This window comes from Petromyzon marinus, chromosome 10 (genome assembly GCF_048934315.1).
Source record: "Petromyzon marinus isolate PM22_M1 ecotype Great Lakes invasive population chromosome 10, UKy_Petmar_22M1.pri1.0, whole genome shotgun sequence".
In the NCBI taxonomy this organism is placed as follows: Eukaryota; Metazoa; Chordata; class Hyperoartia; order Petromyzontiformes; family Petromyzontidae; genus Petromyzon; species Petromyzon marinus.
Genome location: NC_133676.1, coordinates 3,839,556 through 3,864,384, shown reverse-complemented (window position 1 = coordinate 3,864,384; position 24,829 = coordinate 3,839,556). Strand labels below are relative to the sequence as shown.

General features: G+C 51.6%; 1 protein-coding gene across 2 annotated transcripts in view; it reads right to left on the bottom strand.

The window, feature by feature from the left end:
• Positions 1 to 24,829, bottom strand: part of LOC116941085 (polypeptide N-acetylgalactosaminyltransferase 13) — a 64,769-nt gene that overhangs the window by 26,002 nt on the left and 13,938 nt on the right. For both annotated transcript variants that reach the window (XM_076066059.1, XM_076066060.1), the window contains exons 2-3: positions 24,265 to 24,429; positions 13,534 to 13,702 (exon numbers count right to left, since the gene is read on the bottom strand). In XM_076066059.1, the coding sequence (XP_075922174.1) occupies positions 13,534 to 13,702; positions 24,265 to 24,406 (311 nt within the window). In that variant the 5' untranslated portion in view covers positions 24,407 to 24,429. The remainder of the gene's footprint in view (positions 1 to 13,533; positions 13,703 to 24,264; positions 24,430 to 24,829) is intronic.

Genomic DNA, 24,829 nt, shown 5'->3' with positions numbered 1-24,829 from the left:
CCACCCATCACGGTGGCCTCGCTCACCCCCCCGCCCCCCCCACCCCACGGGAGGCCGACAGTGACGTACGGATTCCCACAGCAGCCCCTTGTGAGCCGTTATCTACCAGATTGGAGCGTCTCAATTGAGCCGGCAGGAGGAGGAGGAGAGAACGAACGGGCACGGACTGTAACGTACGGCAGGACGGGCAGAGCATCTTGGAATTAGCGGCCAGATGGGAGGCGACCGGGTGCCCACATCCGTAATGACAACCAGACGGCGCTGCAGAAATCATCGTAGATGCCCGTTGTCTTCGCGTGATGCACAAAGCATCCAACGCAGTTGCCATTTAATATTTAATTGATCTTTGTGTGAGGCCACTTAACGATCGGTCCAAATTATCCTCATATTGGCCGCCGAAATATCCGTGTGCAATTCCCTTCGTGGCTCTAACTATGGCGCACGCGCACGTACGGACACACTGTTGCACAGAGCCAAAGATGACAGATCCCCTCCAACCCCCCCCCCCCCCACCGCCTCTGTATGGCCTTTAACAAAATGCCGGCAAGTACTGTTAGTGGGCGCCAATTAAAAACCCGTACGGTGCACGAGGCGGTAGAGTGGCCCTCACCACAACCGGCGGTGCAGTGTTAGGCAACCGAGGCCGAGTCGACCAACATTTGCGCGTGCGCGCACGAGGCCCAGTGCACACACACCTACCGGGTCGCGGGGCACCCTCGCGGGCCCCACGCCAGTTAATTGATTTGCATGATCGGCCGTCTCGTGTTCGCGAGCGGCGCGTGTGCCCGTCGCGCATGTAAACACGCGCGTGGTTAATGAGGCGGCCCGGCACCCTGTCCGGATGTGTTAGGCACCGCAGGAGATGTAATGAGGACACGGGCGCGCACCGAGGCCTTAAAAAAGAAAAACTGCCTGTGCCGCCTGCATGCGGAGCGGCAATTTGATCAATTTCACACCCAGGAAAGCACTTTTCGGGTGGAAGATGTGCATAATGCGTTCGTGATCAGAGTTTGGTGCAGTTCGTTCTTTCTTTTATTATCCGTTACATAATAGTCAACAAAATGAGACCAATTATTTTGTAAATACCAAGCATATTTGCGACGCCGTTTGCCGCAAGCGCGTTGCCGCTCCCAAACCCGCCGCCGCTCGCGAGCGCACGGACGCGAAACTCGTGCAGCAAAAAAGCCGCCGAAAGCAAAGCGCTCTCCGCAGAGCGCCGACCGGTATGTTTATCAGCTGCCACGGAGGAGCGCGATGGCCCCCCAGAGAAAAGGGCTACAATCTCATCTCGTGCTTATTACATCTCTCACCGGTCGGCGCGGAAAGTTCGAACAAGGCCACGGCGGTCACGCTGAGAAGCCAAATTGAATCGCCCGTGCCCTTCTCCCCCCACCCCCACTTCCACCCCACCACCCCCCCCCCCCCGCTTTCCCCCCGCCCGAGGGCCCCCGCGCACCCGGGCACCGCGAATCGTCGCACGTGCCAGCCGGCGTCGCGTTTCGGCGGCGACAGGCGCGGCCCCACCACGCGTGGCACGGCTCCGGGGAGGGCCGAGAGAACCCAATTAGCCGTGCTCCCGGCACGCGTGCGCGCACGCACGCTCACCATGACCCCGAGCCAGCTCATTAGGTGCCGTGACATCTGCCAGCCGAGGGGCCCCGGCTGGATCGTGACGTGTGGATCCGAGAGGTCTCGTTCGCTCCGCATCTGCGCAGGTGTTTTCCCGCCGGACCCTTAAGCGTCGAGACGCCCCCGCCTCACCGACTTCAGCAGCGTTAGCCACCATCGGGGGCGGCTTTTGAGGTTTTTATTGTTTCTCTTTATTTTTTCCACTCCAGTGTCTCGTGCCATAACGGTCGGCGTGTTATTGCTCGTGAATTATAAATGAACGAAAACACCGCGCCGCTCGGGAAGCGGGAGAAGAACCGCGGCGCACGCGGTGGACGCGCGTCGGCCCGCCTTTCGGTCACACGGCGCGGACGACATCGCGTTACGGAAGCGAAAGCCGGAACCCTCGCGCAAACGACGCAATTCTGCTGGGTTTTTGTCGACACGCGCGGCGCGGCTCACCCGCCGGAGCAAACGGCCGGAAGTCCCCGAGGCGGACAGAAGAAAGGAGGGAGCCCGTCCCTCGCCTCCCGCCGAGCTCAAGGTTGTCCACGGCCGCCTTCAGTGTTGGCGCGCGGAAGGAAACGTGCGGCTGTTACCACCGTGAACCGAGCCGCGCCGGCGACCCCCACAATGCCACACGTTATGGACGTTACTGACGTTACAGAGGTTAGGGACGTTACGTATGTTGGACCTTAAAGAGGTTACAGACGTTACGGACATTACAGAGGTTACAGAGGTTTCGGACGTTGCAAACGTAATTCCACGGCTGCATGAAGACCCCTTCACGTCGTGTTGGCCCATGGGGGTTGTTTGACCATATTTCACCTGCGCTTTTCAGTGCAGGGTTGGTCATGGCGGTAGGGAGGGGGGTGGGGCGGTGGTTCAGGGGGCATCAGGATCTCTTCAGATATCATCACTCAGGAGTCGAAAAAAATTGTTGCTGGGTTCGTAGCGCGGTGCACCAAAACGCTGTGCGTGCGGCTCCCCCCACCTCCGTCAAAAGGTCAACCGCAATGTAAGTGTGCAAAATCGCCGAACGAGAAAAAAATTAAATGGCCGTGGCGCTGCGTTCGTGTACTGCGGTCACTTCATAACCCAAAACACTCACGTTCTTTCCGAAAACAGTTGACATTAAATTCACCGTTGACAATGCTCCAATGTGAACAAACCGCGGGGTTCGGTGATTACCTGGCCCAGTTGTTAACGGGAAACGCGGCGTTTGCAATCAGCTCACGGGCGTCCCCGCAGGCCGGTAATGCATTTCAATGATGGGACCTCCGGATAAAACCCAGATCGATGAACTTAGATACGATATTGAGTTTTTCAGTTTGATATCGATCTTGGAACCTTGCGATTCCCAGGCCTCATCTAAATCAAATTTGGTGTCTGCCGAGAACACAGACCATGTCAGGGAGTTATTTTCACCATTACTCTGTTGTTTGGGGAGAAAATAACAATTTCTCATGTACTTTTAGAGAAGAAAACAGTCTGTTTTTGAGAGTTCTGATGAGGTGAGGCTGCACCAATGCAGGCGGGATGAGAGTAATGGCCAGGCTGCTATGAGGATCAGTCGGGTCACCTTCACCCATACAATCACTTACAACCCTTTGTTTATAGATGTTTGACCATACTTCACCACACTGGTCATGCCAGGTTGGAGAAGGGGGCACATCCAGGAATGGTTCTGATAGTGACCATCACCGGTGTTAGCCAAGGCCGGCAATCGATACACAAGCCACTGGATTCAGAGCCCAGTGCCCCAACTGCTGCGCCACCACTCCATCCCACTTTTCCCAAAGGGCAAACAAATACAGGAATTGCTAACTTATAAAGTGGAGGAGAGGTCCCAGATAACATTTAAATCAGTTACGAGACTGGAAGGGTGAGTGGTGTTGATTGGTTATGAGCGGTTGTGAGTGGGTTGTAAGGGCGCCACGGTGGTGAGATGTTAACTACCTCGCCTGGTCGAGGTTTTGATCCTGACGCTGATGCCTGCATATTTAGAGTTTGCATGTTCTCTCCATGGTCGCATGACATTTTTTCCGGGTCCTCTGGTTTCTCCCTCCACATTTAGAATGAACACGCATTGAGAGTATTTGGCTGCTGTACATTTCCACGCGATAAGCCACTTCGTTGAGCTATCATTTGTGACAGCCAGGCCGCATCTGAAAAAAGAGCTACATAGCTAAGTGGCCCTTACCTGGTAAAATAAAATTAATGAAGTAAAATAGTATATTTTTTTTTATAAGAGTGGTTGTGAGTGGTAATGAGTGGTTGCGAGCGAGTGACGACAGGTGGCACGGACGGCTCCCGGATCCAGCACGCCGCCTCTCCCCGGGAAGCGCGGTCGTGTCTGCCGGGCCCAGCAGGCGCAGCAGCGGCGCTCATTTAACTCTTAATACATCGCATTTACATTCGGTTTCGAGCAACCTTAGCATTAGCAAGAGTAAAAAGAATAAAAAAAAACCCCCTTCAATTTAAATGCGCATTTAACTTCGGTCACACTTGCGGGATTTTTAATTTCCAGTCTTGTTTTTCACCCGTGAAATGCGGCTGAAAAGAAAACCCGGTGTTTAATGAAAAAGTGGGCGAGTGCCGGGAGTGGAGCCGCCCGCTCGCTCGGCAGGCGCACACCACCCTCGCTCCTTCCAGGCGAGACACACCAGGTGTCACAACCGTGGCGTTTAATTTTCATTTCGAACAGAGAAGAACTAAATATGAAAAGATGGACCGCGGGGAGGCGCGATGATTGCGGTTTTTACTTTGATACGTTCCTAATCTAAAAATCAAGATTGAAAAGTGAGAGTGACTGTTAAACGTGCGGCACGCGCGTGCAGCCCCGCGGATGGTGGAGCGGCGCCCGCAGCTCGCGGGCTAGCCGCGTTCACGGGGCAGTCCATTGCGTGTCGTGGGTGGGAGCGATGTGCGCAGTTCACCCCCTCGCCGTTACTGAATCGAAGTGGTTTCTCCCAAGGGTATGACTTTACAACGCCGCCACCGCCTTCACCGCACATATTCTAAGCAATACCATTTTCCTACGCTTTACAATTTAACTTCAATCACATAAACCGGCGCATTACAAGCGTTACCGGCTCTTGTCAGCAGCTCGGCTCAAAATGACCTGAAAATGTCAGCGGTGAATGTACTACCCCCAGAGCCACACCTCTCACAACGAGCACCTTGGAGTGGATGAACCGCTGAATGATAAGGAAGCCGATGATTCTTAATGGCTATGTAAATAATGCAACTACCTGCCCGACGGGAATTATGGCTTTCTCCTTTCCAGAGCGCTAGCTCTGCAGGTCCGCACAATTACATTTTCATTAAGGTTTACAATTAGCACCTGGTATCTGGTTAATTGAAAATATTCTTCACACAAATGTCAGCAACCTTCAAAGTGTTACAGCTTACTAATAAAGCATCTTTTCTTAATTTCTAATGGCTGATCCTTGACCAGAATTCTAATGCGCACTGCAAATCCGCTGTAAAACTGTTTACAACGGGGGCGCACAGCTTGCGGTGAATTAGTCTTTTCACATTGGGCTACACACTGATTACATCCGCGCACATCATAATGGAGCCGCAGATTCGGCTTTTAAGGACAGGTCACAATCACATTAACGGCGCCACGATCATCCACAGCACACAAATGAGCCGACCGGTTTATATATATATATTTTTTAAAAGCCTTCAATACATCTTTAGCCGTGCAAAAAAACACCGCAGTTTCCTTTTAATGGCCTTAATTTATCCGGGAACTTTCTGCTGCCGTTGCAAGCGTGAATAATAACTGAGCTTCACTCTTGCGGGCATTTAAGTTAAAATAAATTATATATATTTTACTAACTAAATTTTTAGTTAAAACCCCGACAACAATGATAAACCCGGTTTTGTTCCACACAATATTCCCTCACGGCGTGAGGGATGTATCATTCTCACCGTGCCGGGCAGGCACACATCTGGGTGGGGGGGGGGGATAGCTTCGTCACGGCAGGCCAAGGGGAAAATCAAATGCCATATTTATTGCGGCTATTGATTTTTTATTACACGGCGGCAGGGTCATTTGTCTGCCTTATTGACACAAGCACCATCGACGTCTCTGTCTCCTGCTTGGCTTAGCACCGCTCTTGCCCGCCGGCGATCCGCCGCCAAGCCACGCGCTCTGCGAGGGCCGTTGAGCCGTCCCGGCCGCGGCGCCGCAGTCTCCGCCGAAGCGCCATGGCTCCTTTTGTGCCAGCCGCGCTAGACCGGCCATGAATAAAAGATGCGCGTGGCGATGAAGGTTGGAGATAACGGTCACGGTGAGGACAGTCGAGAGGACAGTTGCCGCCCTGGCTAAGTCCTACGAGCGATGCGGCAACGCTCGGATCTATCGGCGCTCGCAGTGCCAGAGATGGAAATTCCACATTCCTACGGCCAGGTCACCTTCGTTCATTATAATCATGACTCAAAAATAAGTAAGACCCTTTTGTCAATCCTGTGCTGGGTAAAGACATAACCCTGTGTCGTGTTGATCATGAGGGCTGTTTAACCATCATTTGTTTTAAAGAACAAATTTGACCTCAGGTCTTCGCTCATTTACCAGCTTCACATTCCCTATTGCCGTACAAAAACTGGAGGAAGGGCCTTTGCTATTTATGCCTCCAGGGTCTTGAATGCTTTTGCCAATAAACTGCAACTTGAATCGTTACCAATGAGATCTTCTCTAAAAACTGCTCTAGAGGAGTTGTACACCCCTAGCTGCCACTGCTATTCATTGGCGTAAAATAAAAGACATTTTTTCGCTCCGGATGACGCTGCAAAGTATTATCTGTATTTTGCTTTAGCGTGCTGATCTTAAAGGTGCATTAAAAAAATGTGATACTCCGACTGATGCTTCTGTTGTTGTGGAGTAACTCATGCAGCCAGATATGGCTCTAGGATTTGGTGTTACATGTTATTTATGTAGTTTATTGTAAAAATTCGGTCACAGTCCCTATGATCACTGTTACGTTGCAATTATGGCTTTAATTTTTGGTGATTTCGAAAACGTTTTTTGGTTTGGACATGTTTGTTTTGTTGTAGTACGGAGTTAGACTGATGGCCTTAATCTAAGTTTTCTTGTGATTGTTGTTGTTTGACTTGCATCCCACTGGGATTATTTTGCAAACAGCGTTCGTGTACGGTGCTTTTTCCAGGAATATTTTGCTGTTTTTTTAAATGGATTTTCTGTTTGCACAGTCATATAGTCACTTTAAGATGTTTTCTTGTTCGTGTTTTTTGTTTGTTGTGGTTGCACCCGATTCAAGAGCTGAATGGCTCACAGGGCTATACCAAAATAAATAAACTGAAACTGAAAAACCACGCTAGTTAGCGTGGATTGGTAACAGCGAGGGGCGGTGGCCCAAGACCGTTTCAGAGATCACTCACCATTGATGTTAACCGTGGCCGGGAATCGAACTCGGGTCACCAGGTTTAACAGCGCAGTGCACAAACTGTTGCGCCACTGCTATCCCCATGACATGCTTAAAAGGAAATATTTTCAGACAGAAGAAATGAGTCGGCTGAAATGTCGAAATGCTTCGGTGACAGTAATAAAGAAGAGTGTCATTTATTTATTATTTTTATTGCTGTGTAATCCCAAGTGAGTCATTTGCAGTCGTGATATTTACACACCACCCCGGCCGCTTTTGTCTCCCCAGTGGCGATATTTTCACACCGCACCAGGCGAGTCGACCATGGGGAGGGGCCCAGGAACCGGTTCAATATATATTTGCCACTGTCATTCGTCGTGAGCGGGAATCGAACTCGGTTGGCCGGGTTCGTAGCCAAGTTGCGCCAGTCACTGAGCCGCCGCTCCCCACGCCGTTACCAACACCGCCACTAAGCACCGGAAACGCTGACTTTGGCTTGAGCACCACCAGCACAATCGCGCTGGTGACCCCAGCACACAGTGCCTAGCACACGCCACATCGCAGGACCAGTGTGTGTGCGCTAGAGCCATTTAGGTTTGGCGATATGGTGCTCGGTAACGATGAGGATTAGTGTCTCGGAATTAGATTGCAGCTGTGCCTGTAGTCCTGCAGTGTGACCTTTTTATTCGTCGTTGTTGTCCACAACCCACAGCTGACGGCACACGGCCAGTAGGTAGCCAGCCATGGGAAGGGTCTAGAGGCCGCCGCTTAAAAAACGTTTGGGGTGAATCCGTCGAGGTGCGGCGACTTCGTGTGGGTGGCTATGAATTACCGGAGCACGCTCGCGGGCCGTGAAACACGGAGCGCTGTGACTGCTGCCACCACTGCCGCCGCCTCGGCGTGGGAGCTCTGCTGGGAGAAAGCAAGGCCGTGTGTGCGTCTCCGTTGTTTGTCGGGAAAGGGATTTGAAATTCTTATACTGACAAATACATCAATCCGTAATGTTTTTTTTTGGGTTAGCTTGCGTTAATATAAATGTGTCGTTAAAGCCGCCACCACCTGACACAGCCAATTAGTAAGGTTTGTCAGGTAAATATAACATGCCAATTCGTTACTAGTACAAGCACACTGGTGTGTTGGAGAGCAAATCCACAACATTTACAATCTATGTCTGTGCGATTGTAAATGTTGTGGATTTGCTCTCCAACACACCGGTGTGCTGTACTAGTAATGAATTGGCATGTTCTATTTACGTGACAAACCTTACGAATTGGCTGTGTCGGGTGGTGGCGGGTTTAACACCACATTTATATTTTCACGATCTAATCCAACAATTCCTAATATTATGGACGATATTGGCCGCAAAAGCCTCCTACATGTTAAACTGAAACACGTAAATACTGGCACGGATCTCTCATCTTGGCATAAAAAAGTTGGGACAGCTGTGAGGGATTAATGAACACGCTCGTAGTGGGGTGGTGGGAAAACACTGCACGATACCTACGGCACAGGCAGTATATAAACACACAAGCGTCCAACAGGAAGTGGTTTATAGACACGCAGCGTGGTCGATCGCTACGCCGAAGCCTTATTAAACCAGACTCCGAATAAGAGCCGAAGCCAAACGCTGAAATGCATGGGGCAATTACCCTATAGGTGGCTCACCAAAAACTAAAAACACGTTGGCTGCCTCTTCTCAGCAAAGTGCTAATTGACGTTGACATTCAGAGTCAAAATGTTCCAGAGGCTGCGAGGCTTGCTCAACGCAGAAATCCGCAGGACGCTCGCGGTCAAGGGATGGCGATGAATTCATGAACTTGATGATTTCACACGGACATATTGATTTATCGTGTAGGTATATAAATGCCGAATATTAATTACTATTCACCACCTCTCCCCGCCTCACCCATATCGCGCATGACGTTATAAACTCCTTGTCATCACCTCTGCCACGTCCCTTGACATGATCACTTCCTCTGATCCGCGCCTCACCCATGTCGCGTGATGTCATCAACACCCCCCACTGTCATCACCACCCCTGCGCATCTCGTGACGTCAACGCTCTCCTCACCACCTCGCCCCAATCTGGCGTGACGTCTATACTCCTCCAAACACCCCAGCGCGTCTGACATCATCAATGGCCTCCCCACCCTCAGCCCAATCTCGCGTGACATCATGCCGGGGTGCGTTACACACAGAGACGAAGACAAAGATCCCCCGCATAGCCTTGAACATATAGTTGGGGCAAGTGCTGTTAGCGAGTAGCACCTATGAAGGCCGGAATGGCACACGAGGGGGTGGGGGTGGCCAGCACCACGCCTGACCGCCTTTGTCTCCCCAGTCGCGATGTTTACACATCGCACCAGGTACTCATCTGAGGCCGAGTCGACCTAGAGGATGCCCAGAACCGGTTCAGATAATCGTCATTGGTGTTGGTGGCCGTGAGCGGGAATCGAATCCGGGTCGCCGGGTTCGTAGCGCAGCGCGCTAACCGCTACACTATCCGCACGCATGCACAAACAAGCGTATTTGTTATGATACGAGGTAATAATAACAGGGCTGCCTGAGTGTGTTGTGCCGCTCGGCGGAACTCACGGGCACCGCCGCCGTGACGGGCGACGGCGCAGGATCCTAACGGACTCAAGGGGGGCGCCGCATAGCGGTGGCAGCGGCGGAGGATCCAATAACATTCACTTCGCACGTTTGCCGCTTCTTTGACGTTCGCCAGAAGCCTTCGGAGAAATAAGATATCCACCACTTTTGAGCGCGAATGCAAACTCATTTTTCATTTAAAGGCAGGACCTTTGGGAGGAAATTAACATCCAAACAGAATTTTCGGATCTTTAGTTTTAGTAATTAATCACCCAGCACGTGCCACAATCCAGGACACAATTATAACAATCATCTACCCATTTAATTACCCTGCGTGAAGCATTCTCAACGCAATTAGGCGGACGGTCCCAAACGACACGTCGCGATGAAGTGGGGAGGGGGCCTGCGTGGGGAGTGGGAGGCAATGCCGCCCGCCCACGTGGGAACGCGATTTTTTCTTCTTTTTCTATAACGTATAAAAGTACCATTCGGGGTATGCCTGAGGAACCGGTGGCGGTGCCGCCAGTTTCTGCAGATGCCCACCATGCGCCTGCAGGCTTTCCGCAAGCGCCTGCGTCGACGTCCGAGACGGACGCTCGGCTGGCGATTTGAAACAAGCGGCTGGGATAACGTGGGGGGGTCGTCGCTCGAACGAGCCACGCGCCGCTCGGCATCCCGCCGGGGCGGTTCCTGAGCCAGCCGGGGTGAGGGGGGTGCACGTGCCCCATCGCAGACTTCGGCCTCTCCGTCGGGATAGCGAGAGGGACCGTGAAGACGGCGAGCCACACAAGAGCCCAAGCAGACGAGGGTTCCCTCTCGTTCTCTCTCTCGTTCTCTCTCTATCATTATCTGTCTCTCGTTCTCTCTCTGTCATTTTCTCTCTGTCATTCTCTCTCTGTAATTCTCTCTCGTTCTCTCTGTCATTCTCTGTCTCTCGTTCTCTCTGTCATTCTCTGTCTCTCGTTCTCTCTCGTTCTCTCTCTGTCATTCTCTGTCTCTCGTTCTCTCTCGTTCTCTCTCTGTCATTCTCTGTCTCTCGTTCTCTCTGTCATTCTCTGTCTCTCTATCTCTCTCGTTCTCTCTGTCATTCTGTCTCGTTCTCTCTCTGTCACTCTCTCTCGTTCTCTCTCTGTCATTCTCTCTCGTTCTCTCTCTGTCATTCTCTGTCTCTCGTTCTCTCGTTCTCTCTCTGTCATTCTCTGTCTCTCGTTCTCTCTCTGTCATTCTCTGTCTCTCGTTCTCTCTCTCTCGTTCCCTCTCTCCCGAAATGAATCCGCTGTGCAAACGCGACCGCTGTTGACTTTTCCCAGTACGGAACTCGTTTTTTTTATTAAAATGCGAGTCTCCCTTGAGATGTAAACCTCTTGTCTTTGTAGGTGCTTACCTGCCCCAATATATAGGTTTGCGTTTTTTTTTATCTATCCTATTTCATTGACCTGAAAGGGACAACTCGACATCATCATCAGCCACAATCAATCTACTGCTGGATGAAGTCCCTCGTAATCCGTCGCCACACCTCAGCCCCCCCCCCCCCCCCCCCGAGATTCAACCCTCCACACTAACGTCTGCACACGTGAGCCGATTTCACGATAACATCATCAGTCAGTCTCCTAAATTGAACGAGATGGATTAAATAAACCCATCTGGGACGAGCAAAACATTGCATCGTGCGCAGAGGTGGACTGGGCCAAACGGATATCAAAACTGATTTTAATACCCGCATTTGTATACACGACGAGGTCCTCACAGGCTGCAGCCCCATCGTCCGAGCCTTGAAAAACGGCTTTGCGAGGAACACGAAGAGGCTCAGCCTGATCTGAGCGACCACGCACATCGCACGCCGTGCCGCTTACTTGGGGGATAAATCGGTCGGGCGTCATCGGCTTACGCTAAACGCCAGCGTGCTCACCAGCTCCACGAAACAGTGCGGCGTGAATTATTTATCTTGCCAACGTGCAGAGGCGATGTGGGAACGCGTTGCGAGCGAGATGCGGCGATGTTGGGACATCAGGCGATTGCTCCAGCGTAAAGGAAGCCGTCATTAAATCATAATCGAGGCGCTGGAGATTGGCTCGTGTAAGAACGATCGCGATCGTCGCGATGACGGATGTGGTGATGTTGACGACGGCGGTTGTGGTTATGATGACGATGATGATGATGATGTGTTGCTGCTTGTCATAATGATGTTGATAATAATGGCAATCATGATTACGATGAGACTGCCACTGCTGGTGATGCTGATGATGATTGCGATCATGATGATTTTGACGACGACAATGATGCTGCTGTTGCCGCTGCTGTTGATAATAATTTAAATGATGCTGCTGTTGATGATAATTATGATTTAACTGCTGACAAAGATGTTCTTGCTGCCGATGATTACTAAACAGAAGTCCCTCTCAACGTTCATGTTGGAGGATCGGGCTCAAAAGCCATTTAAACGGCACGCTACATTCCTGTGCATGCGTCAGTGCCCACTGGGAGCTGACGCACACCCAAACATGTACAGCGCGTCAAGACGGCCAGGACCATCGCAGCCGGGCATGAGAGGTGCGCCGAGATAACCCCACGTAGACCCGAGTCGTCGGCTGACGCTACCGACACCTGGACAAACACCGGGCGGCCTTCGCTCGGCGCCACGAGCTCACCCCGTTAGCCGTGCACGTCGCGACATTTGCCCAACATTTAGTCCCCGAATTGATAGCCACTCTCCACGCAAGAGGGTAGGAGGTGAAGCGCGATATACGGAAGAGGGGTTACAGGAAGACGCGGGCCCTCAACAAATAAATGCACGAATGAGCACGCACACAGCTCTCGCTCCCGTCCTGTGGACGCGTTGCTAGGCTGCGCGTCCCTCGCTGTCCCACAAAGATCTTGGAGTTTCGCGATAGAAAACGAGGGGGTCAGGGCTTGCCCCCACCATGGCACGCGAGCGACATCGCCGCGTTGACGACGAGATTTCAACGTGGGAGGACAGGCATCGCAGTGACGTCACCCGTTGTCGTCATCGTCACCATCCCCTTTACTGGAAGGGTCATGTGGCACGCCGGTGATGCTTTGGCCAATCGACTCTCTCCACCTTCCGGGTTCGACTGTGATCTGGCACCTTGACCGACCCCTGTCTTCCTCAACCTTTCCACTGGGCCCTGCAGGACGATGCCTGAAAGTCCCTCTGGGTCTTCAACGCTGTCAGACCAGTCCTTCCTCTCTTTGCCGTTGCCAAAAGTGATTCTGGTACCCCGATCTTTATCGTCGCCATGGTGATGTCAAAGTGCCACAGAGGCACGACTGACAGTGATGATTATTTCTTTAAGCACCCAACTCGTTTGGGGCAGCCTGGGACGCACACTCGCACGCACGCACGCACACACACACACACACAACGTAGGCAGTCTGTATCTTGTGGGCTGCATCTTCTGTTAAAATAGGACCGGAAAATAACGTAAGCAAAATGCGGCGGATCACACTCCACGGAAGGAGTTAAAAGGCGCGCGATGCCGGAATCTTAACAGCCGTCATTCTCGGCACCCTGGGTCAGGACCCTCATTTCACAGCGGCGATCACTTCCCACCGCCTATGTCCCCACGAGCCCAGCCGCGCCGAGGCAGCGGCACCCCCAGAGCGCGGGACAAGCGCCGGCGAGCGATCGGCAACACAAAACAAAACATCATTCCCGATCTGGCCGAATCAGCAGTTGTTTTATATGGCCTGGCTCTCTCATGGGGAGGTTGTCCATTATCAAAGGGCCTCTGGGTTTTCCTTGGCAATCATGCATTTGTCTGCAACCAATCTAGTTTTGTTTTGCTTGTTGTGTTCATTCGATTTGTTTTCTTTTTTTTATTACTCGAATGTTCCACTAGCCACGTGTACGTCGACTGATTTTTATTCGTCTCCCCATGTCCGCGAGCCACGTGCCGCGCGCGAGCGTGCCACTCACCCTTCGAGCCGCACGTCGGGCAGGGAGCGGTTGAGCGCGATGCGGTCGCTCGCCATGACGTTGAACTGATTGATTTTAAAGAGCTCCCTCATCCGCTCCTCCTGCGCCTTGGGGATGACCACCGGCTTCCCCATTTCGCCGGGGCCCTCGCGCGCCCTCGAGATCACACCTGGGACGACAGGAGACACGCGGTGGGGGGGGGGGGGGTGTGAGGGGGCCGCACCGCCGTCACAAAACGAGCGCGCACCCCGGCGCGCGGTTTTAGCGGCGCGCGACAGCGAGCGGCCGAGCCGGCGACGGCGCACGTCGCTCGGTAACAAGGACAACGACCGACTACTGCGAGAGCGGCCTCGCGGGTACGGCGGCGTGTCGAGCGTTCCAACTTTCGAGCCGCCATCACCACGAGCTCTCCTCGGAGTCCCCCCCCACCCCGTTCGCAAGGCAGAACTGTGTCGCAAATATGCGTGGAGCGGTGGCGCGGTGGTTAGTGCATTGCTCTCTACCCACCAGGCAACCCGTCTTCGATTCCTGGTTATGGCTGACGTCAGTTGCCATGGACACCTGAACCTGTCCTCGGCACTACCCTTCATCAAGAGACATGAGTTCGATTGCCGCTCATGCACCTCCAGTTGGCTATGTACGGTGCGAAAAGAGTTCAGCATACATACATCAACCCGTAGTAATCGGAATGGTGAAGTATGTATGTATGTTGTAGCCAACCGTGCTCATTGGAGGTGCAGATAGTATGGTCAAAAAATAACCCTCCATGACCGGCACAGCACGAGGGGTTTTTCATCCAGCGGTGCACCGACAAAGAGCTGTAAATAAAATTTTGTAACAGAATACATTCGCTGGGGACGTGAGTAATGAAACATAATTACGTGATTAATAACATCTGTGCGTGCTTTCAATATCGCTTTCTAAAAGGCAGCACACCCCCCACTTTGCACAAATGGCAGAATGTGCTCCACGTCGACGCTAGATGTCACGTTCAAGTTGGCTGTCATAGGTGGTCGCCGCCATGCTCCGGTTAGCGTACAACAAGGAGCGTGTCAGTGACCAACCGTACGAACAAACTGCGAGCCGCACAGACGACTGGCGGTCGGCATGCACCGAGGCACGAAGGCGCTGCAGCGTTATTGAGGAAGTTGTGTTTTTAGCAGGCCACGTGGCTGCACGTTTTTTGCAAATGGAGTAGTGTTTCTGGCTACTGGCCGCAATGCAAATCGGACGCGCCTCTTGCGAGCACTTCCGCCCCAACTTGCCTTCACGTTCACACACAAACTACAACACGGAAAGAGGAAAAAACCCAAAAACCATGCCGACGCATCAAATCTGTAAACACTCCAGGAAAAATTAAATTTATCCGGACGGAAGATTGGGGGCGAAGACCCCGGGGGGGCGGCCCAGGACACGCTGGCGGGACTATGTCGCTCGGCTGGCCTGGGGACACCTGGGAATTCCCCCAGAAAGAGCTCGGGTCTGTCGCCAGGGAAGGGAGGTCTGGACCGCCACGACTCAACATGCTGTCGCCGCGACCCTCACCAGGACAAGCGGACTGAGAAATAAACGAAGCATGAAAGATGCCAGGTAGCAAAACGTCGTCTGCATATTTACAACTGCGTCGTTCGTGCTCGAGTTGGTGGGCTCCAAGTTCTGCTGAACCGTTCGCTCGATTAGGCCGGTTTTAAAGAGCTCCCTCGTTTGCCCCTCCTGGGCCTGGTTTGGGGACGGCCACCGGCTACCCCTTCATTTCGCTGGGGCACCTCGCGTCGCTAGCACGCTCCAGAGTAACTCGGCTTCGCGTCAGAGTTCCCTTTACGTTGGATCACCTTCGTGAGAGTCACAAACGGGGCAACAGAGCTAATGCGGGCACGTGTCCAACCTTAGTGGGGGAAGCGTTGAAAAGTAATCACCGGGCGGAATATCCGATGACTTTGACGGCCGTGTGTTGTGTACACAAGTGACGGCAAACACGGCGGTTGATTAATTTTCTCCGCGACCAATAAGATCGCCGGAGATCTCTTTGAGAGATCTGAACTCGGACGACGAGGCAATTAGCGCGGCAAACACCGCGTGTCACGGCGGGATGGTGGAGATGCCGCATTAGCGCTTCCGCAAATTGGTGCCGTGTGGACATTGCGCGCAAATATTAATCGCACAAAAATGTACTGCAAATATATAAACACAGATTTAAATTGCTCAAAACGATTACCAGAATTAGGAAGGGAAAAAAAGATAAAGATTATATCTGTTGTCTGAGATTACGCTTGGCGGAATTATGCTCGGGACGTTTAAAAAAAAAAAACTTTATCGGGAAACAATTTCCAAAAAGCGGCGAGAATCCCACCGCAAGCTCTTAGGGATTACATAAAGACGATTTCACACCCAGCGCGGAGCGTCAGATGTCCAATCTGTCCACCCTGCCCCAGCCCGTTTCACACAGCACAGGCAAGGCCTCAAAGCTCACAACCTGCAACCTGCCGTAACCCCTCGCTCCTCACATCCACCTGCCCCCCCCCCCTCACGCCCACCGGGCCCCCCCCTTCGTGCCCACCGGGCACCCCCCCATGTGCACACCTGCCCCCCCCCCAAGTCACGCCCACTTGCCCCCCCCATGCCCACCTACCCCCCCCCCCACCCTTTCCCACCTGCCCGGCCAAAGCGTCCCCCCCTGGTGGATTCCACCTGATCGGTGAGTGGTGCTGGACATGCACCACTGCAGTATGCGCGCGTAAGCTGCGGGGTTATTGATGCCGCATTTTTGCACCCTTAACATTTACCCCGGGCTGAGAACAAGTGCCGATTGTTTTCGTCATAGTTTACCCGCGGTGAAATTGCTGCACTCAACAAAAGCTTCATTATTTGCGTGTGAGGTCATTAGCGGAAGGAAGGGAAAAAATGAACGTCGAGAAAAAATGCAAATGTGAGTGTACTAATTTCACCGGCACTGTAATTATGTGGGAAAAAATGTAACTGCACACTGTTATAAAATGGCACGCAACGTGCATGATGGGTCTATGTGTGATGAATACGTGCTGTGTGTGTGGCTGTGTGTCTCTACGTGTTTCTCTGTATTTTGGAGAGCGATGGTGCAGTGGTGAGCGCACTGCGCTATGAACCCGGCTACACGAATTCGATTCCCACTCATGGCCAACATCAATGACAACTATCTGAACCAGTCCTGAGCACCCCCCCCCCCCTTCCAGGTCGAATCAGCCTTAAACGAGTACTTGGTGTGATATGTAAACAGTAGCACTCGGGGAGACAAAGGTGGCCGAGTGTGGTGTTGACTACCCACCCCGCTTGACGTCCCGGCCTTCGTAGGTGCTCGTCAAAAGCACATTGCCCCAACACTCTGTCAAAAGCTATTGTCTTTGTTTTTATGCAAATTTGTATCAGTGGTGGTTCATGCATTGAGCACAGCTGTGAGCTCTGGGTTAATTTACCAGCCACGCCACACATAGTCGGTGTCAAGTGATATTTTAACGTGTCATGGGTCTCCCCAAGGTCAAGTCGGCCTTAAATGAGTACTTGGTGTGTCAACAACATCAGAGCTGGCCATACCACCTCCTTTTTACGTGGCATACATGTCTTCACAGGAGCTTGCCAACTGAACTTGCAGTCCGTAAGACTAAACGATGACTCAAAGTGTTGCGTGTGCCTGCATGTGTACGGCATGTGGACGTAACGATCCACTGCTAACGCAGCCGCAGCTGCTGGCAGCACAATGACTTTTGCCCTTTCACCTACGCAGCGAGACAGGTCAATAGCAGCAAGGCCTAACCCTAATCATATTTCTCTTTTAAAAAAAAAAATTAATTCACTACCGAGCAACCACGGTTGTGTGCACATATTCTGCACTCCCAGGCGTGCGATCGCGACCTTTGACTCCACGACCCCGAAACCCACGGCGTGACGCATGGCTCTCACGGTCGGGGTCATCCTCACGGGGACCCCGCCGCTACGGGCCGGGGAGGGGGGTAGGGGGGCAGCGTCGGAGGGAGAAGGGGGCAGCCGAGCGAGGGATCGTCACTCACCCGCCTTCACTCCGCTTCACTCCGCGCCGCGGCGCAGCAGCTGGCCCCCTCTTTGATAATTGCCATTGATTGCGATAATCTACAGCCAAAATAATCCTTGTGTTTTTCTATGTATCGATTGTTCGCTACGGCTGTGATATATGTAAGGAATTAAGAGCACCATGCGGGGGTCAACGCTCCGCCATGTGTCCTGCGCGCGACGTGCGACGTGACTCGTGCCGTCTCCCGAGGTGCGTCGCCAACTCTCGTCGCGCACGCTCCGTCACAGTGGTGCCGGGAAGTGTGAAATGGGACATTAAAAGAGAGCGGTCTCACGCTCACACTCGTTAAAGTAACACCTTGCATCAACACGCTTATTTTATCGCAACGCGGGGACGGAGTCATCTTATTACGCCGAGTGTAACGCACGTTCATTCCGCTACAGGGGCGTGAAGGAGAGTTCAGATGGGAGCGCTCACCGTGGTTACGTTTTTCTCAGTGGCCGCGGGAAGCCAAGGTGCGTTAATTCACGTGAAAATTAGCGGAAGTCGTGGCCAATAAACGTGACTTCTGGAATACACGCAAAACTTGTATGTATGTATGTTGAACCTCTTTCGTACCGTACGTAGCCAACCGTGCTAATTGGAGCCAGTGCAGCTAGCAGCTTTAGATATAGGAGTACGTACACAAAGACTGTTAGGACAAGTGCTGTTAGCCAGAGCCTATGAAGGCCGGGATGGCACATGAGATGGGTTGCTAGCACCACGCCCGGCCGCCTTCATCTCCCCAGTGTCGATGTATACACGCCACACCAGTTACTCATTTGAGGCTGAGTTGACCTAGGGGAGGCCCAGCACCGGATCAAAAATTCGTCACTTGTGTCGGACATGAGCGGAAATCGAACTTGGGTCGCCGGTTACGTAGTGGAGTGTGCTTTCCACTCTGCAACCGCTTCGCAATGCGTGTGTATGTACATGAATAGACAAAAGAGAAAGATCGCCCGTATAGCCTGAACAGACTGTTGGAGCAAGTGCTGTTAGTAAGCAGCTATGAAGGACGACACACCACACAAGGCAGTGGGTGGCCAGCACCACACTCCGGCTGCCTCTGTCTCTCAAGTGGCGATGTTTACACGCCGCACAAGGTACTTATAATATGAGGCCGAGTCGACCTAACGGAGGTCCATGATTGCTTCAAACATTCGTCACCGATGTTGGTCGTGAGTGGGAATGGAACCTGGCGGCGGGGAGGGGCTTTGGGGGTGGGGGCGAGCGACAACATTTGAGAACACGACTCTCATATAAAACACACGCACCACAGGCGCACACTTGACACTCTTCTCAAAGTCATTGAACGCTAAACGCGGGCGTATTTTTCTCCATCTCACATTAATATACTCGAGAATGGAGATTTCCTCAGGAGCGATCCTAACGTTGGGCGACCTTTTGCTTCAGCGTGTCATACAGACAAAACAGACACGACAAGACCCTTCTGCACGTGCGCGCGCTTTCGCCCTCCGGAAGACACACACTTGCACTCGATAAAACCACTCCGTAATTGGCAGGCATTTGTGTCCATGGAAAATGCGGGGGCTTAGCAGGAGAGTGTTTGTTGCCGGAGCCCTCTCGCAGTGGCAAGGGCCGCACAGCGCGCGCGTACACATATACGCGTGCACATACACGCGCGCGTGTGCACGCGTGTATGTGCACGCGTGTACGTGCACGCGCACGCGCTTTGTAAACTCTCGCCCCCTGGCGATATCGTAAGGGCTACGTAGACGTGTTTCATCTCCTCCCGCGCCGCGTTTGCGCCGAGTCAACCAAGCGACAAGCGTGCATGCAGGCGCCAGCAGCGGTCATCCTTTACGTCAGGAGTTGTGTTATTGAAATTGTATTATTACTCGAGCAGGTTAATGAAACCCAAATTAATGTAATGTAACGCGGCCATACAACAGCATGCACATTAACGCCTCCCCCCCCCCCCACACTTTCATAGGAAACATGCCATAGATTTACAGGTCTCTGCGCAGGCCCAGAAACATATAGAAAGCGTTCATCATATTTTGCTTGGACATCCGCTCCCAAAGACAACCACCGGGCGGGCACCCCGGAAGGGCTGTCGCATTTTTGCGAGCGAGCGCGAGCTCCGCCGAGTGAGAGGAGGGCGGCGCCTTCCGCGCCGTACTTCACGGCAATTTATGCTTTCGAACGCGACGGCTAAAAAGGAACATCACCGCATCAGCACTGAAAACGCCGAACAGTGTCATTAAATCATTCCGCGAGGCGCGTAATCTTTGGAAGCTCTGGAGAAATGAAACGCTCGGGTTACATCCATTATTCAATTAGCATCCAAATTAGCCTGGGACAAAAAACGCCCATCACCTGCCCCTGGTTCAATGGGAAATCTAATGAGAAAGTGACGTCCGAAATAGCCCCTTCCTAAATAATGCCGCGAGAGTATAAAGCTTACATTCCCAGTTTTACAGATTACATCCATTCAGAATGACTGCTCCATTTATACTCGGAGTGCCTCCTTCTCTGCTGTGCCAGCGTGTATTAAGGGCGGGAAAAAAAACATCCAAACGAAAATGAAGAAATAATGGTTTTTAGAGGATTTTTTAAAAATATTTTTTAAGCCTCTCTCCCTGCATCATAACCGAAGCTCTGGGGCCCTGAGCAGGGGAGAAGCCATTCGACCCTTCGGCACACCATGAAGCCAAGATGTTTAATTAGCCATAAACAGGAGTCTGCCGTGAAGGGTGTGTGCCACTGTCATGTTATTCCTGCGAATATAAGAGTAATCCATGGGGCTCTATGAAATATTGTTCTTATTGAAGAATTGATATTAAGGTCATTGCCCTTACCGGGGATACACTGTGGTATATTACAACAATAATAATGATTTACAGGCCTTTATCAATCCACTGTTGAATGAAGACCTCCCCCCATGCTCTGTCAATCACGGGTGGGGGGGTTGTTTGACCGTACTTCACCTTACCGGTCAGTGACATGTGGCGAAGATATTACTGTAATGGAGGTTTTATTTAAATTTAAAATAAATATACGTATATGAACACCGCCAGAACGGGCAGGTGAGCATTTTCTATTCCGTTTAACACGATGGCCATATCCAGCAGTGGATTGGCAGAGGGCTGCTGTACAGGCGCACGTAGTGCTGTGCACAAGTGCTAGACAGCGGGCGGGCGCTATTTGTTCCGCGTGTTTTTATCCCGGCTCGGCGAGGGCAAGATTGTTGTTTACGAATCGAGTGATTGCCGAATGCCGCGTGCCGTCCGTGATGGCCATTACCTTGAGTGCTCGACCACTGCTGGGTATTAACGTTGCTTCCTCCACGCTAATCATGAATTAGTGCCTCAAGGCCACTTAGCTGCTTGAGCATGCGGGGTTCCAATCATTTGACTTTGCTTTTAATTTCAAACTTAGCTGGCGTCGCCGCTTAATTAATTAGAAACGAAAAACATCGTCGCCCCCACCTTGAGCCTAAACGCTGGAAGGGAAGTTTTAAAAATCCAAACGCAGCAACTCGCACGGGCGAAACGCGACACAAGATTGTGCCATAACCACCGTGACCTCCATCTCGCCAAAGGTCATTGGATTTGTACCCAGCGACGTTACTTTAAAGTATGGCAGGATACCTGAGATATAACAGCGGGGGCTTCAGATAGGCCGAGGCAACACAGGGGATTTGCGGAGGTGGCAATTTCAATTTACACTCCCATCCACCTTTGCACCGCGCAAACCGGATCTTTTAGGTACCATCACACCTGTCTCCGTCTGTCTCCGTCGCACGCACACACGCGTAATCGCCAACAGCAAGCAACGCGGCTTGGGGGAAAACTAAATGTACGCAAGCCTAGCGGCGAGCAGAACGCGGGGGCTCTGCAAGCTGCCGGGAGCCCGCTCGAAGCCTCCGCAGGCCCCCGCGACCGCCCTACCGGCAAACTCGCAAATCATGCGTGGGGCGCAGCCCAAGACACGCGCCGATGCCGAGCTTGGCGTAATTTATGACGGCGTTGGCGAGCGACCTTCGGAGAGATTTCGTTTCGGCAATTTTAACGAAATTGCTTGAAAAACATTAAAACTCGAGCGGAATCAAGACCCGGTCACAGCGTGGGAGCCGCCGTGCCAGACGTATCAGGCACACCCTCAGAAGGAAATATTCGATGGAACACTGCCAACCTCAACTCCTCTTGTGCCCTGCTACATGTCAATATAGCAGATGTGTTAATGACCTATTCATATGGATTCCTGAATGTTATTCTCTTAAATACAGATGTATTTTCTGGGTATATCCCTTTTGCTTCCAAAAGCACAACATTCGCAAGTAAATTGGTCAAACGTCCCAATAGTGAGACTAAGCGAGGCTTCTCTTGGATAAAGGGCACTGCCATTTCCTCCCTTGGCAGAGAAACTTCACTTCTCACGGGGCTTGATCCTGGTTATCAAGATAATAAAGACAGGCGGTCTCCGCTTAACGACAATCCACATTTACGACGTTCATATAACGCCACCGTGGATCGATTTACGACGCAGAAATTTGATTTACGACGCATCTTACCTACACGACTCCAAACACATCTGAATGGAGTTGGTTTCCGATGCGACTTGGCATGGAGCTTGCGTTATTCTCAAGCGTTTCTGTGTGGATCTTTACCTTTGAAACCCTGTTAGATATGGCCGATTAGAGGAAAAACACATCGGCAAATTATGTTTTTACTGTTTCTATCAATGGGAATATAGGTTCCGATTTATGACCGGGTTTCTAGGAACGCATTGTACCTGAAAGGTGATCTAACATCATGGGACCTCCTATGCCAGTAACAAGATATGAGAATAGGTTTTCCCCTTTTTTCTGGCAACAAAACAGCTGTGTTAAGATGTTACAACACCAAACTGAAACCTTTTACAAGGAATCATGTCTGCATTAACCACAATACTTGTGGTCAGAATGCAAACAAAAAACATCCTCTGATAACATGATGCATTGTCTTTGAAACTGATTGGTCCACACCAATCCCCTCGCCTTTTGGCGTCCTCTGGTCTAACACCGTTTGAGACGAGGCTCAAAAGAAAGCTGTCTCTGGTGTGGACCAATCAGTTTCAAAGACAATGCATATGTTCATCTTCTTTGGTTTTTTCGGTAAAGTCACGTAGAATGAGAATAAAATAATAAATTGATAAAATAAAATAACACAATAATATTCTCACGACGTTTCGGCCACAACACAAGCGGCCTTCATCAGGTGAAGGGGGCGAGACTGTCTGGTAGGACAGCGCTGGAGTGAGAGAGCCACGTTCAGATCACGGCTTTTAAGCTGTGTGAGAGGAACAAAGAGCCCTGTCCTACCAGACAGTCTCGCCCCCTTCACCTGATGAAGGCCGCTTGTGTTGTGGCCGAAACGTCGTGAGAATATTATTGTGTTATTTTATTTTATCAATTTATTATTTTATTCTCATTCTACGTGACTTTACCGAAAGAACCAAAGAAGATGAATCATTGCAGTCACGAAAGCTTTAAATCGAAATTTAATGCATATGTTATCAGTGTTTTCTTTGTTTGCATTCTGACCACAAGTATTGTGGTTAATGCAGACATGATTCCTTGTAAAAAGTTATACTTTGGTGTTTTAAACATCTTAACACAACTGTTTTGTTGCCAGAAAAAAGGGGAAAGCCTACTCTCAGGTGATCTAACATATCTCGTATATAAAGTTCGTCTGTATACACATACACACACACTAGCGATCATCAGAGGGATTCGCCTGTTATTTATCAGGTTTGGCGTCAGACGCCACAGGATGCCAACTTTAGTATCTAGCATGAGACTTGGAGGGCAATGTAGAACTTCAGGACGCATCTGCTCAGCGATTTAAATAAATTAACGTGTGAGCTGTAATTTTTCGGGGCCCAATTTTCCAAAAAGTGTTTCTGTATTGTTTAACCGCGAAATACATCAACGAATGCAGAGATTGTGGCTAATCATGATGATGGTGGTGGTGAAACTAAGACTCATCTATATCTTCGCAAATTTATTTCCCCCCCCCTTCATAACGAAAACAGTTAAAAACAGAATTAAAACTTTGCAATAGAATCTCATTACACAGCAGCATCCCCAGATGCTGCAGAGAACAGGCATAGAAATGTCAACGGGACGTTCAGTCAAAACAAACACCACGACACATTCCAGACAAACGTGCGGTTTGGGCAGATCGAATAGATTTCTAAGGGCCCTTTGCCCAAGTCACGATTGTTTATAAACTCAATATGTAACGGATAACAAGGACGGAGAGCGATCGGGTGCGATCAGGCGGTATAACTGCACTGGGGCCCATAGGCCAGAGGGATCCAGGTGCTGGGCTATGCAGAGATGAGAACATTGGACAGGGGGCCCACATTAATTCCTTTCCTTTAAGAGGGGTGGAGCGGTTTGATTCCTGGCTATGGCTAACATCAATGGCGGGTGTCATCAAAACTGATCCGGGGACACCGACCTTCACCAACAACCGTCACTGACCAGGGTGCGACGTTCGGTCAACCACCTCCCGTGGCGTGACACGGCATGGGAAGGCCTGCATCCAGCGGTGGATTCATAAAGCATTACGCGGAGAAACCGTTACGGTCATCGCTCACAGAGGTGCCCCAGCCTCCGCCCCCCTCTCCCACACCTCAACCCTGCCAGTGCCATCACTCACCGCTCAGGACGGGCAGGAGGCCCCGGTGGCGCTTGTCCTCGCACTTGTTGCACTCGCTGAAGTAGAGCAGCAGGAACCCGTCGAGCAGCACCCACACGAGCGATGTGGCCAGCACCACCTTGCAGTAGGCAAAGCGCCGCATGGCTTGCCAAGCGTCAGTCGCTCCTGCAGCAGCAGCAGCACAACCACCAGCAGCACGGCCACCGGCACAGGATCAGCACCGTCGCAGACCACAAGCAGACGAGACACTTCGCAAACCACGACACTGCCGCATGACTCTTTTCAAACGGCCTTGCCAGCCAACCGGCTGTGACTCACATTAGACGGCCGCATGGCGGTCTATAAATAGTCGGTGGGGGGGGGTACAGTGGAGTGTGTGTGGACCTCCGCAGACAAAGCACTTTCTTGGCATTGTTGGAGTGCAGCCTAATTATGTCGCCCGTTGCCGCTGCCGCTGCCCGATGAAAACGCAGCAAAATGTGGCAGATATTTTTTTTTTATCTTGAAACGCATTCTCGCGTGTGCGGTGGCGGCGCAGCTGCACAACGGGAAATTTAATCGCCAG